The 14,178-nt window shown below is 35.1% G+C and overlaps 2 protein-coding genes across 3 annotated transcripts; both read right to left on the bottom strand.

Annotated features, from left to right (window-relative positions):
* Positions 1 to 293: 293 nt before the first annotated feature.
* On the bottom strand, positions 294 to 8,586 carry LOC106745708 (probable elongation factor 1-delta). 2 transcript variants are annotated; one of them, XM_014621568.1, is made up of 9 exons: positions 8,492 to 8,586; positions 7,224 to 7,374; positions 5,978 to 6,463; positions 4,525 to 4,626; positions 2,352 to 2,445; positions 1,306 to 1,484; positions 904 to 973; positions 686 to 811; positions 294 to 610 (listed from the first exon to the last, which is right to left on the bottom strand). In XM_014621568.1, the coding sequence occupies exons 2-9, from the start codon at positions 7,329 to 7,331 to the stop codon at positions 456 to 458; spliced, it is 1,320 nt and encodes a 439-aa protein (XP_014477054.1). In that variant the 5' UTR covers positions 7,332 to 7,374; positions 8,492 to 8,586; the 3' UTR covers positions 294 to 455. The 2 variants fall into 2 exon arrangements, with proteins under 2 accessions (XP_014477054.1, XP_014477055.1); XM_014621569.1 differs by having other exon boundaries at positions 5,978 to 6,445.
* Positions 8,587 to 9,724: 1,138 nt separating this feature from the next.
* LOC106745682 (probable RNA methyltransferase CG11342) lies at positions 9,725 to 13,952 on the bottom strand. The gene is made up of 6 exons (XM_014621504.1): positions 13,888 to 13,952; positions 13,474 to 13,543; positions 12,856 to 12,926; positions 11,132 to 11,352; positions 10,157 to 10,769; positions 9,725 to 10,118 (listed from the first exon to the last, which is right to left on the bottom strand). Exons 2-5 carry the CDS (start codon positions 13,476 to 13,478, stop codon positions 10,191 to 10,193), a joined length of 876 nt encoding a protein of 291 aa, XP_014476990.1. The 5' UTR covers positions 13,479 to 13,543; positions 13,888 to 13,952; the 3' UTR covers positions 9,725 to 10,118; positions 10,157 to 10,190.
* Between the last annotated feature and the right edge of the window lie 226 nt (positions 13,953 to 14,178).

Raw genomic sequence — 14,178 nt, 5'->3', positions numbered from 1 at the left:
TGACGGAAAAGATATATGAATTTGAATAGGTACTGTTATTGAAGTTAGGGGCCGAGAATTAAGTTGTACGCCTAATAAACAAGACAAAATTAAGTAAGATGGCTTTATTTTTATTTATAATGTGTTGCAATTCGACAAAGCATATATATATATATATATGCTTATATATATATATATATATATAAATAAGAAAATAGTAAAATTTAAATTAAATGATATTTAAAGTATGCCATAAATGTTTACAATACAAATTTCTTTAGTTCATACATTTTACGGCTGTTATACTATGTGAATATATTTTTTAAATATTTTTATTATTCGATTCTAAATAGAGGCGAAACACGCACATATGGTTTACAGAAATTGGCTAATGGAATGCAAAAATGGCACACGCGAATTATTACTTTCGACTACGCTGCCAACACGTTTTTTATGATACAACTCATTAATTTTATTTACACCTTATTGAAAGCGGCGATATCAACGCTTTGCACATAATCTTCGATTTCTTGTATTTTCTCCGTTAGCCAGTCAACCGATACTTTGTCGTCCTCCACGACACACGAAATCTGTAACTTGTGAATTCCGAAGGCAAGTGGTACAAGTTTAGCTGCAGAAAAGGAAGACGCGTTAACATATTATTCGTGCCTGTAGAAAACGTCAGGAAACAATCACAAAAACTCACATGCACCCCAAAACAAACCGTCGGTCTCAATCTTTCGCACTTCATTTTCCATTTCTTTCATCTCCGTTTCGTCGTCCCACGGTTTTACGTCAAGGATAATATTCGATTTAGCTATTAAAGCTGGTTCTACAACATAAGAATCGGTTAGTGATAATATATCCTAAAAATTCAGCAACCTGATAAATGTCTGTTACTCAATGCACGAATGCGTCACGTACTTTTGGATTTCTTTGCAGCATACGCAGCGAGTCGCTCTTCCCTAATCTTAGCAGCCTCTTCATCATCTGCCTATCGAGTCGAATACAATAAAAATTTTCATCGAAAGAATCAAGATTAATAACAGATGAATTAGTAATTCATAATGAGATGCCCGTATATATTAGATTTATATAAGTTTGGCCAAATTTATAACGAATGAATCATTATTATGGGAATATCTGGTGTATGCCAAATTATAAAAATTACACAACTGTGTGTAAATTCGCGCGTTCTGACAGTCATATATGTCAATGTGTATCAAGTGTTCGGTTCTTGTGTGTCATGCGAAGTTAAACTTAAACGTTTGCGCGGTAAATAAAAGAACTAATTGGCGTTTGTTTCTATTATCTCCGTTCACTTGCCTCTGAGTCTGAACCAAATAAATCAACTTCGTCATCTTCATTTTTCTCTGGTTGTTGTTCGACTTGTTCTCCGACGCTCTCAGGTCTCGCAGGACAAATCGCTATGTAAGGGATGCGTTGTTCAAGACTTGTCACACGTTTCTCCAATTTATCCAGTATAGCCTCTAGATCTTGAACGACTATATAGAAAAACAATTTCAAGTAATGATCATACATTTTCTCTCTTTCATATTTGTTACGTTTAATCTTTATACTATTGTGATCAAAAGTATCAAAATTGATTCATTTAAACTACGCGTTTCGAACATATTGAAGAAACATTTTTTTTACATTGGTAGGGTTGTTTTTAATCTCTGTCTAAAATTTCATGTCATAACCTTCCTTAGTTTACAAATAAGATTTCGAGATAGTCCTCGTACAAAGATACGTAGCGCTCGCGTGGTGCACAGCGGGATCGCGATTATATAGGTCGATGGTAGGTTTGGAGACAGAGCTTATAGCGCGACGGCCAGGGCACACGTGGTTTAGCGGGCTCGCGATAATAAGCGTAGTAATGGCGCGCTGACAATTCGGCGATCCGTCGAGTATTTTTAAAATGCATATCTGTTAAAAGTGATTCTGTACCTTGCTAAAAGTGGTTTTATAATCTGCTGTAAGTGGATAAAACACTAGATTGAAAAGTTTCCGACCTGATCAAGAAAGAGCAAGAGTTCAGTGAAATTTCAATATTTATTCAATAGAAAAAAAAAAGAAGAATAGAAAAAAAAAACAAAAAGAACTAAGTTTGATGTCATTCTAGCGATTTGTTTTAAATAGCCTTTTGTGTGACAGTTTGCCAATAATGGAGAAAATGGAATATAGCGCCGTGATAAAATTCCTTCATTTGAAAGGGAAAATTCTTATGGAAAATTCCTACGGAAAGCTGAATTAGATTCAGTGTATGGAGACCGATAGCGTGACCGATCGCAGTCAGCGATCAATTTGCTTACTGGAGACAGGTTTAATTGACTGGGATAATTGTACTATAACTAGTATAATATACGTACCGTCTTGTAGTTCTTTATTATGTTTCTCGATATTTGCTATGCGTGGCGTAACGTCTTGATGTGACATATCAGTAAGCGCTATAACATCGTCCATCTGAAAAAAATATAGAATTTTATTATATATATATATATATGTGTATACAGGGTTTACTTGTAGTGTTTCGGAAAACTCTCGAGATAAGCTACAAGAATGGAATGAAAAATAGGGAATTCCATTTAAGAAATTGAAGATAACTTTCACGTATCCAAGGTCAAATCATCCCCACCATTATGTCCCTTTTGAAACCATAAAACTTTTGTTCAAAACATTTTTTTCTTATATGCTTTTCTAAAGAGATAATACAGTGGAAACTTTAAAATAGGAAACCCTGTATATATGTATGTATATAAATTTATCTTAACAAAATATAATTAAGTTTAAGATACTTTTAGTAAAAGAAATTTGAACGATATATCATAATTATTCGTTCAATTATTAAACTTTTAGAATGCAAACAAAACCTATAGGCGTTTGAGACAAATCTTTACCGTATGTGAACAATACGTAAAGGTATTCGATATTCAACACTAATTGTGTACGAGCAATCTTAGGCGTGTTCATTTATTAACATCGTAAAGGTCTTGGCCAAATGGTTCAAATATAACTTCAAAATAATGTTTATGTTATAAATTTTTGTCGTAAGTAAGAACAACAAAATCGGATATCGGCGTCTGGATATTTTTATAAGTGTGCTGAATCGATCGCAAGTGTTATTTTGGCCGTATATTCTTTTATATCGTCACCTAAATTGACATGATTTTCTTCGTTTCTTACGTCATCAAAGAACAACAGCCAAAGTGAATATCAAGAAACCTTAAATAATCATGATTTCTTTACTTTTTATTATTCTGATCTGTGATTGTACGGCAATAAAGTTGAAAGATAATTCTAACAAAAAAATATAACTAGTGCGCGTTCGAAAAACATCTTTTTGTATTACTGAAAAAAGGAGTACTTTGAAATGTCGAAATAGATATTTTTATGGGAAAAACATATTTTCGTTATGAAAGTATCAAAAAATAATTTATTGTTTACTTGCAAAATGGTAACACGTATTATTTAAGAAAACAATAAATTATTTGGGATAACGCTTTGCAAGGCACATTCATGTAGGCTACACTCCTACTGTAACACTGAAGTTTATTATTTTCAAAGAAAATTGCATAATATCACAATGCTTACTTATGTTTACACACAAATTTTCAGTAAAAAAAAATCAATTCACTTGTGGCATCAAATTATATATCGACCGCATACTATATGTCTGACTGCGTCAAATTTGAATGGCTCCCAAATATACATTCATTATTTTATTAGATCCGCGCTACGTTTAACGGACAGAGTGATTCTTTAACAATTTTTCGAGCGTGAGAAGAACTTATAAATGCAATTTTCCCCGTTATAACTCCTCAAACATAACTCACGGCATCTATCTGACTCGTAAAACAGTCGAAGTATTAAACAATCAGTAAGCTTAGGATATATCTTTTCATGCGTCCATTATAGAGCTTATCCCATTATATCGCGCGCACTAATTCGCCATCTTCTTTAATTAATATATTATTAATTATTGGAGTTGTTTATAAAATAGTAAAGGATTTTTTTGTTTAATTTGATCCAATCTACATGCTTACGAACATTGTTTTAACCCTTTGCACTCGAAGTTTTTTTTCATTCATATTACCAGCAACTCGAAGCAATTTCAGTGGAAAGATCATATTCATATATAAGTAAATGATATGCACATTAAAAGAAAAGTCATTGTTGTATGTTATTGTTTTTTTAATTTTGTTAATTTGTTAATAGTTGTTAATAGTTTGTTTTGAGTTTGAAGACAAATTTTAAATGGTTCTGCTCCGGAGCCCTTAAGTGCAAAGGGTTAACTTATTTTCAGACACTGCACGTAAGTATATTGTCAAGTATAAGACATGATATTTTAATATTATTAAATATTTGTCGACAAATGGGGGAACCTTTTTCATTCAGTTTGCAACATCAGTTTTATGTTCTAAAATGTTCAAGAAGCAATGAAAAAGACAATACGGAAATGGGTCTATACTATTACAATATAAACATTATATTAGTAAGCAGATGAAAATTATGTAAGGGGTGAGCAACGAGTGCAGTACTCACACACTGTAAAGACTGTTTAATATGCTGTCGAGCCTTGGCGACCTCGTTGGCCAAACTTCCAACAACAGGAGGTAAGATTGCGCAATTGGACTGTTGAGTTCCCTGCATCCACCGATATTAAAGATAAACTCACACCAGATTGATTACTTAAAATATCCTCGTGTCATATCTCCATTCTGAGACTTGCATTTAAAAAAGTAACAGAATAAAATATAAATTAAAAATATAGATATATACGTAATATCCTACTTTTTACCCAACATATTTGAATATCCCTTAAATATGAGATCCTGTTTTTTCAGAGTTGTATAGTTGCGAGGGAAACATATTTTAATAAAAACATTTTAATCTTGAACTGCTACATTAAGGTCACGTCAAGATTACTTTAAATTTTGCAAATAGGATAATATAGGTTTTTTTTTTACATAAATCAAATTCTCAAGTTATTTTGCCTCCTGAAATAAGATTATGAAAAAGTAAATACTTTCTGAGATATTTTACATTTTATCCTGATATTTTTCAATATAAAATATGAAATATATATTTCGTAAAATATCTTCAATATTAAAAATCTTCAAAAGCCGAATTGAATTATATTAATAATTAACACACACACATATATATATATATATATACGTGCATGCATACACGCACACATGTATATAATCAGATAATACAACAATAAATGCTTCTATTTTGTAACAAAATCTTTTTGCATAGTCTTATCACCAAAAATCATACACATACCATACATATTAACTTTCACAAGAAATATAAGTTAAAACTCAACAATGTTAATTGTGATGTAGCATATAATTTTCAGTATAAAGAACTTGTCAAGCTATCTTAGGTGGAGATAGACATTGAGGATATTACAGCAGAAATATCAAGTACTACAAAAATCAATAATCGAGCAAGTACAAGAATGACAAAGATAAATACGATCTCATTAGCGCATGTATTTTTATGGGAGAAACGTGCAGTGTAATCGTTTGATTATTAATTGTTGGATAATGTTCGATTACATTCCTCGTTACATGCAAAAACGCTAAATATTGTCTACAAATAAAAGAAGCAAAAATTGCTCAAGATACTTTTAACACGTAATTTAGCAGCAATGATCTATATATATCACGTTTGCATATCCATAACCAAGAATATTATCCAGTATCTCGCAAAAACATAACTATAATATAATATAACATAAATCGCATATAATTATAAATTAATCCCATATTATTTTCGGCATGCAATATCTTCGGTCGGTGTTAAATAATGGCATAAAATTGGAAAAAAGAAACAAATGCCATTCTTCCGATTCGAGAATGTAATAGGCGTGTTTTTCTAGAATAATGTGAAAAAAAATATTATAAAATGAATGCATCAAATCGCATAAGTAAAATTGTCGATACACACTAAACGGGAACCCAAAGATTTGTATCGCAGCATATACCTGCTCAGGCAATTGTTCTTTATTCCTCGCGAATGGCATTGAAGTTTCTTTATTTCCACCAATATCATTTCCTCCGTTTTCTCTGCTCTTGTTTTTCGTATCTTCCTTGTTCTTTTTCTCCTTAGCCTCCTTCGCGTTATATTTCTTGGAGTTCCCGTTTGGAGAAATACTCTCCTTCTCTTTCACGTTATCTTTCGCGCTATTGGATTTCTCATTCGCCATTAAATTTTGCTTGTTTTGCATGTTACATACGTCCACGGCATCTTTATTAGTTTTTGTATTTCTAGCTTGGCATTTGGAACGTTTCGCATTCTCATTCGTTTCGTTCTCGAAAGCTAGCGATTTGTTGTCCTTAGATTTCTCGGCCTTAGACTTGAGAGTGTTAGTACTTATTAAATCTTGGTATTTATCGGTTACAAGATTGTCACATTTAAGCGTGCAGCCTCCCGCAACCTTACGAGACACCACCTTAAAACATGTTCCAAGCTATGCAAATATAGATTAATATAGTTCAAATAATGCAACAAGCAAAAATAAAATGGATTCTCTTATGCAATTAATGTGTTGTGAGGCATCTACTAAAAGCATACGGTCTATAACTAAATATCTTNTATATAAAGGTACTACATTTATGTATAGTTTAATACGATTTTAATCATTATCAAGACAAAGAAGTATGGAAGAAACGCGAAACCACATTAATAGTCAAACTGTTTTATCGATTATCAGAGATTTTAAAGATCTTAACTTAGGTAAAGTCCAAATATTGAATCCAGGTAAAAGATTCAACTTTTCCTCTATTATGTATATAATTTGGCTCAATATTTTTTAAAAGCACAGCTCGAGCAAACGGCAAATGCTATTTTGTTATCACCAGATATTCCCGCATAGGTGTGTCAGAGATGTTAGTAAGTTTCACACAGTAGAATACAAATGCGATGCAAGAACAAAAAATGATAAATGCACGTTAGCTATGGCCGCTTTTTAGGGTCAAAACTAGTAGAATCCAAGATTTATTCACAAGTACACACTCTCAAAGAACATGAGCGAAAAACGGTCACCCTTGATGTTATTTAAAATTCACAGTTACTGAAGATAGTTTTACCAAGAGAGGTCTGTGTACAATTAAAAATCTTTACTCTACTCCACTTTCTGCCAACTTCCTGCCAGTTCTCCCTTTTCATTTTTTGTTTTCTTCGTTTAATTGAGCAACAGGTGTTTCTTAATAACAACGACAATTCCTTACCTTGGCCATTTTCTCGAAATATTGTCGTTCTGCTTTATCGTAGGATGGCTTATCAAGCCAGATCTTCTCTTGAGCCAGCGCAGCAGTTACCACTGTAGCGGTCGCCATCTTTTTTATTGATTTATTTATTAAGCAAAAACGGTATCAATTTCTGTAAATAAGATAAATGAAACATCATTTTATGACTGCGATTCAATTTACGCTTACAGCGCTATAAGCGTAAATCGTACCACAGTCTAGGATACATGAATATCTATAGTCTGTTCTCTTTATAGCTGAACTGGCTGCACTAGTTCAGAAAAATTACACACATTGAAGCATGAAAATCTTGTACATACACTTCATATACTTCAATGTGTATGTAAATTTCTTGAACTAGTGCAAGTATTTCAACTATAAAGAAAAGACTATTACATTTCATTTATATGACATGAATTCAGATAACCAAATTGTAGAAAAAAAGTTTCGCATAGAGTCTATAAATTTGTATTAGCGGTTTGCTATTAGAAATATAAGAATCTGCTAACAATATGACAAGTTGATAACAGAAACAAGATCTACTATTCTGTAACTTTTTTATAAGATTAGGAATAATTTAACCCTTTGTACTCGAGGGCTCCGGAGCAGAGCCATTTAAAATTTGTCTTCAAACTCTTCAAATGCAAATAGCAAGAGCGGAATATCCTGTACACAATAGTTTTTACGATTTGTCTTTGTCCTTATGTTATGAACTGAAAGTTATTTGCATTATCTCCATAGCGGAGCCCTCGAGTTTGAAGACAAATTTTAAATGGCTCCGCTCCGGAGCCCTCAAGGGCAAAGGGTTAAACATTGTGGAAGTAAATATGTAATCTATGAAGACCTGATACTTTATTTTTGAAAATTTAACTTTAAAAATATAACCAAATAAATTGTTATTACAAACAAGATACTAATATGTTATTTTACTAAAAAGTTCATCTTCGAAAAATACTAAATTCATATAATCAACCTGGAAGACATCGATGAAATCATGGCTGTGCTCCGATATTCACTACTAGTATTGGAAATAGTTAACGTTACGTATATTATAGATTTTCAGTATTGACAGTGAATATCGAAACGTAGCCCATATGCACTTTGCACAAGGCTCCACCATATGCAGCATCGATCGACAAATTTCCTCTCACTCTCAAGGATTTATTTCGACATATTTATTATTAATCAACATATACCGGTCAATGCACTTGAGATCATGTGAAATTGCTATTAAATATTTTTGGACATACCAAGAGAATTATCCAGGTTTATTGAACGATTAGATTTCTGTGATGAATGTCCGCTAGCCAAATTCGTGTGCGCTGAAAGAAAATTTCACGGTGATGCTCAGTGTAGCCAACTCAATAGGAATCCTACTAAGTCTGTTGGTTTTTGATAAGCGATTGTAGGAAAATTATTTGTACCGTAGTATATAGAAAATCGAGGAGTTTTTGATCTCTGTGATCGTAGGAAAACGAAAAATATCCTACCAATCGATTAAGTAAAGCGAAGAGCACAGATTTTATAATAAAACATAACGTATAAGGGATAAAGAAATGAACCAATGAGAATTTATCATTTTTATCACTAAGATGGAAATAATGAACTCTGATTGGTTCATTCCCTGAATCAATTATTATCTCCACTAACGTGTAAAAAGTATACATATAATTATGCTAAGGTGCTATTCTGTGCTCGTCTAACACCAATTATCGGCTAGGGAATATGTCGCTGCACAGGTGTATGCGTGTAATTTAATCATATCAAAGTATATTATTTGACCTTTAAAGTAATTTTTTATATAGAATAAAATTTAGTAGAATTTGACATTCGCGCGTAGGATTTCATAGATCTCGTAGGAAAGTCTCGTCATAAATTGGCAACACTGGTGATGCTAAGTTAACTAAATTTCTTGCGCATGCGCTAATCTTCAAGTATAAGCCACGTTCCGAAATATGCTACCAGAGAACCTAGGGACGATATTCAGATGAAGGTCCATTTCAAGCTACAAACGCTTAAAAGTGCCATAGTCCCAGAGAGAATCTAGAGAGAGCGTGAACTGGACATTTCTTCTTTTTCTTATAGTTTCGATGATATTTGTTTCGAAAAAAAAAAAATACCGATTTTTTCCAAATGTACTTCACCCCCTAAAAGTATGTATACGCACGTATAAAGAAATATGTGTCCCTTATTTTGATCTAGGGTACAACATATTACAAGCTCATAAAAATCGGAGGGGGAACACTTTTGTCCGATTATTAGTAAGCTTAACATAAACGACTACGTAAATTGTTGGAAGTTGATTATGACCCACTTGGAATGTTCGGAAACAGCGAACACAAATCTTCACGAAGTTTTTCGCCAGCAGTCAGTATGCATGCATAGAAAAAAAAAAATTGTCGGCGATTGAATCATTCATCCACTTCGAACCGCGTTCGACATTTAACCTTAATGATCGGACAGTAATTAGTGAGTCCAACAGCTATGATGATATTTTTGTAACTTATATTTATGCAACGTATCCTTATGGTGTTAGAACAAAAATTTTGACTAGGGGAAAGCGTTCACAAAGTGAACAATTACATATCAAAATAGCGTGCGATCAACTTGTAGGAAGTTTTCAATTGATAAATGCATTGCAAAGCAGCAAACATTCAGAAAATAATCTTCTAGAATGGTCTGAATGCTTTAGTGAGCCATAATCAGCTTCTCCTCAACTCATTGAAAACTTCCTTGAACGCTTCATTTTCAACTGAGATATAAGTGGAAACACATGACTATTCCTTATTTAGCAAACAATAGAAATTTTCATACAAATTTTGCCACGTTCGCAACGTGTTATACATTTCGAGATACGAACGAAATCTATCGTAAATAATATATATATATATATATATTATTGTTGTAATATATATATATATATATATTCATCTTTTTATATTCATATTTCTATATATTTCTATTTATTACTTGATTTTGCTGTTTTCTCTCGTAAATCAAAAGCTTACGTCCCCAACCGTTGCTCTCAGTGACGACAACTTTACGAAAGTTGCAAAGTCTCGTTATAATATTTTCTATATGTTTCGCTAGATCGCCGGTGTACTTCAGTCCCTTTAACAACGGAAAGTCCTCCGACTTCGCTCTTTTTAATCGTCTCGATGCATTCCTGTAACATCTCCAGGGTTGCGGCTCAATAACGATCATTTCAGCGAGCGCGCAAGCTTTCCGCAGAAATTCTTCCAAACCATCGTCGCCGTGATTCAGGTGAATCCACATAGTGATCGAGAAGCAGAACACCACGTCGAATCGACTCTTATCAAGCTGATCTAAATATCTCGTTAGTGTCTCGCTACAATCCTTGGACAAAAAGTTCAGGCACTCGAAAGTCACACGATCCGGCCGCAAATTTCGCTCGCGCGCTCTTTCGATCAGAATCGGATCCAGGTCTACGCCGAATAAGGAAATTTCGGGCTGATCTTGGGACTTCATGATCTTCTCGAGGAAATCGTACAGAATGTACGTAAGATCCTGCAAAATTGAATCAATTATATACGCTATTAAACGGTTATATGTAGGACTCGTACTACTTGTGCTAAGCGATGACAAATTGCAAAGATGAATTTTAAGACGAATTTAAAATCAATTTTTTTTACTTGTTGACAACTCGACGAAACGTCATCGATGTTTCAGTCACCATTAAAAATTCTACATTGATTTTCTTGAGACGTGAAATGATATCGGAGACAAACGTCAAAGACCGGAAGCGGGTAACGGCGCGAGCAATACCTGAAAAGGGATAACTCGGCCAAAATTAGATTCGCCGCTTGTAGCTTCAGATTACGACCGAGTCACCCCGTTTCAGCCGCATCCCTGACAGCTGCCGCTCTTACCCCGGCATTGCAACCGACATCTAGACCCGCGTATTTCCGGGCCGGATGAGCGAGCCGCCACACGCCATGCGGAAGTTGCCGCATGCGTTCTTCCGCAGGATGGAATTGGTAATAATTCATGAAATTTCCGTGCCTACTAGCGCCCGGATTCGTTTTCGTGTCGTTATTTCTCTCGTCGTCGGTGTCCCGCGCGTCAGACATTCCTACGTTTGCCGGAAAATCTGAAAAACGAGCAAAAACGAGAACATCACACGCATGCGGTCGGAAGCAATTCCGAGCGGACGGACGCAATTTCGAATGTAATATAACGATAATATACTAATTTGATTCTTACTTGACAATATTAGAAATTGAAAAACTAATCAGTCCTATGCATATATTATTATTAAAGGATAGATAAACGTCGAGGCAATATTATTGTTGCATATACAGGATGTCTCATAGCCGAGAACAAACTTCGTGAAAATATAGAACGGATTGAGGTGAATAAAAAAAATTTCTACCATTTTGCAAACAACAAAGCAAAATTTCGAGTTATTGATTATTGAAAATAGCCATGTATAGAGACTTCTTTAATTAATAACTCAAAAATTTATGTGTTATCTGCAAAATGCTACAGGACTTTTTTGTTCAAAGTGACTTAATCTACAAATATATGACAACTGTTGTACTTAACGACAGGTTCGAGGTTCAAGGTTCAATATACTGATATCTTGTGACGATGTCGTCAATATGATGATATTGTTAAGTATAACAGCTGTCACAAATTTGAATGAAATGTTCATTCTTGCAATTTCGAATGACAGTAATTTCGCTATTGTTAAGAATGGAAATATTGCCATTTTTCATTCTTTTTAAATGAGATCCCACTCCAAGAAATTCAAGATGTGCGAAAATCAAATGTCTCGAATTAAGAACGGTAAGTATAGAAATATCGATGGTTCATCGTGGTCTCACGTCAGAAAAAGCTGAATAATCGAAAGTGGGGAATTCGTCACGGTCACAAGTGGGTGATATTACATGCCCTTATGCGCGCAATTGTTCAATGCATGCCGCTCGCGCACGACGAAGAACGTTAAGGTAGGTCAAGGGCATGTTACACCACATTGAGTCTCTCCGAAGATCTGGCTTCTCATCGAGAAGCGAAGATTGCAAGACGTGAGTTTTGAAGGATATCAACTGGACGATGCAACGAGTGCGGGTATTTCTCAAGATTTTCGTTTTACGCGTGTGATAGTCCCCCGAGAAGTTCAAAGTGGAACACCGTGTCATGAGTATTTCGCAGCTCGTTCATTTTACGCAAATTCTTACAAACGAATGTAAACAATTTAAATTAGAATATAAAAAGAATATAAAATTTAATCCTTTCAAGTTTATTTTTTATCTGAAATGACATCAATTTTTAAAGTAAAAATTAATTTCGTAATTGTGAGATAAAGGATTCAAAGTCACATCAGGATAAACAAATTTTCTATAATATTCTATCCAATATTTTAAGCAGGGACTTCATCCTAACGTGTAACACTTGATAAGCTCAATACGATATACAACCGCGTATCGCAGATCGAAGAGACCATGTATCGATATGATCAGCAGTAGCGTCTCTTGCGTTTGAATGCTTGCTATCTTTCATTAGTTTTAACGTTCCTTTTATCTTTTTTTATCTCCTTCGCGTGGGTTGCCATGTTACTTTCTCAAAAGAAAATGCAAGAAAGGTATCTTACCTCGACGATGACGCAATTTGTCTCGTGCCTGTCGTTGTGAATGGTGTTTGTCTTCTAATGCATTGAACCAGCTACTTCCAAACAGTAACCATCAGCATTATGCGAAATCGCGCACATGTTTATATTAGCAGCCTGCGTATACTGGATGGCTTTTCTCCCTTATTTCGATTTATCATCCGCTCAAATACAAGAAGTCTAGCAATCGATGCGAAAGAAATATCATTACTTACAGTCAGTTACAGAGATTGTTACACTTTTTTTTCGACGAGTTTCGCAACTCGTCTCGTATCGTAAATAGAGAAATGTATCTTCTCTGAGAATTACTAAAAAAAAAATAAATTTTTCTACCTAACACGAGAAATGTTCCGAAACTTATAAAAAATATGTCGCAACTTTGTGTAACTGATCACATAGGGCAGATTCTATCGAACGCTCACAACGATCGCGAGCATCGTTGTGTCTTTGTTTAACATCCACGAGAAACAAAGATAGAATAATGCTCGCGATCGTTGCGAGCGTTAAATGGAACGCACCCGTAGGAGATCCCATTTACGCGGCCCTGTTTCCTTAGCACAGTGATATCGAAATTTCTAATCAAACAAGTCCGAGTATTCGTACATCATGACTGTTGATGATTCGGTGAATCAGAACCGATACTCCAAAGCAGCAGCCATAACGATCAGATATCCTAGAATAACGCGCCTGATCAGATATGTCTAATGTCATCCTACATTTAAGGGACGGGACTGCGTTAATTAACGCATTAATGGATCCTCTGCATTCCCCTCCCCTATATTAAAGCGCGACGATCAAGCTAAAGCCCTATTCGCATCAAGCTGATATTCTATAACGCAACACTATATTCTGACGAAATACATAACCGTTGAAATCAATCGTGCGATTGTTCGTAGGTATTGCGTCAGCTGTATTAAGATCTCGTTAACACAATGGATCGCATTAAGGGAACATTGAGAAGCATAACACGTGCCAAGGTATGTACACTCGGCAATATTCGACAAGATTGAATCATACCGATACGCAAAAGAAAAGAATCCCACGAGAGCAGCCTCGCCGTAACTGTCGGCGCAACGGCCAGCAAGAGCAGTCGAAGGCGCGCGTCTGCGCCCGAGCGGCGCAGCGAACGCCACCAAGCGGCGGCGAGTCGGCGCTCGGGTTCAGTCGTTCAGCAGTTCACAGTTGTCAGCTGCACAATGGCACCGTTGGTCTGTGCTCGTTCGTCCTGCTGCCGCCGTCGTTTCTGAGCGGTGGGCCGGCCCAAACGTTGGACCGTCCGTCGCGCGGATACCTCGAGTCTCCTCTCGC

Source organism: Dinoponera quadriceps, unplaced genomic scaffold (genome assembly GCF_001313825.1).
Source record: "Dinoponera quadriceps isolate SergipeBrazil2010 unplaced genomic scaffold, ASM131382v1 scaffold1441, whole genome shotgun sequence".
NCBI classification, from domain to species: Eukaryota; Metazoa; Arthropoda; class Insecta; order Hymenoptera; family Formicidae; genus Dinoponera; species Dinoponera quadriceps.
Note: the sequence above shows the minus strand (reverse complement) of the source record. Positions and strands in the feature narration are given on the sequence as shown.

Coding starts and splice junctions, on each gene's coding strand:
- LOC106745708 (XM_014621568.1), bottom strand. CDS start 7,331: ATGGCGACCGCTACAGTGGTAACTGCTGCGCTGGCTCAAGAGAAGATC. Junction 6,464..7,223: donor ATTTCGAGAAAATGGCCAAG/GTAAGGAATTGT, acceptor ATATTTGCATAG/CTTGGAACATGTTTTAAGGT. Junction 2,446..4,524: donor TTAAACAGTCTTTACAGTGT/GTGAGTACTGCA, acceptor TATTTTTTTCAG/ATGGACGATGTTATAGCGCT.
- LOC106745682 (XM_014621504.1), bottom strand. Junction 11,353..12,855: donor CAAATTGCGTCATCGTCGAG/GTAAGATACCTT, acceptor CTCGTTTTTCAG/ATTTTCCGGCAAACGTAGGA. Junction 10,770..11,131: donor ATGTCGGTTGCAATGCCGGG/GTAAGAGCGGCA, acceptor TCAATTTTGCAG/GATCTTACGTACATTCTGTA.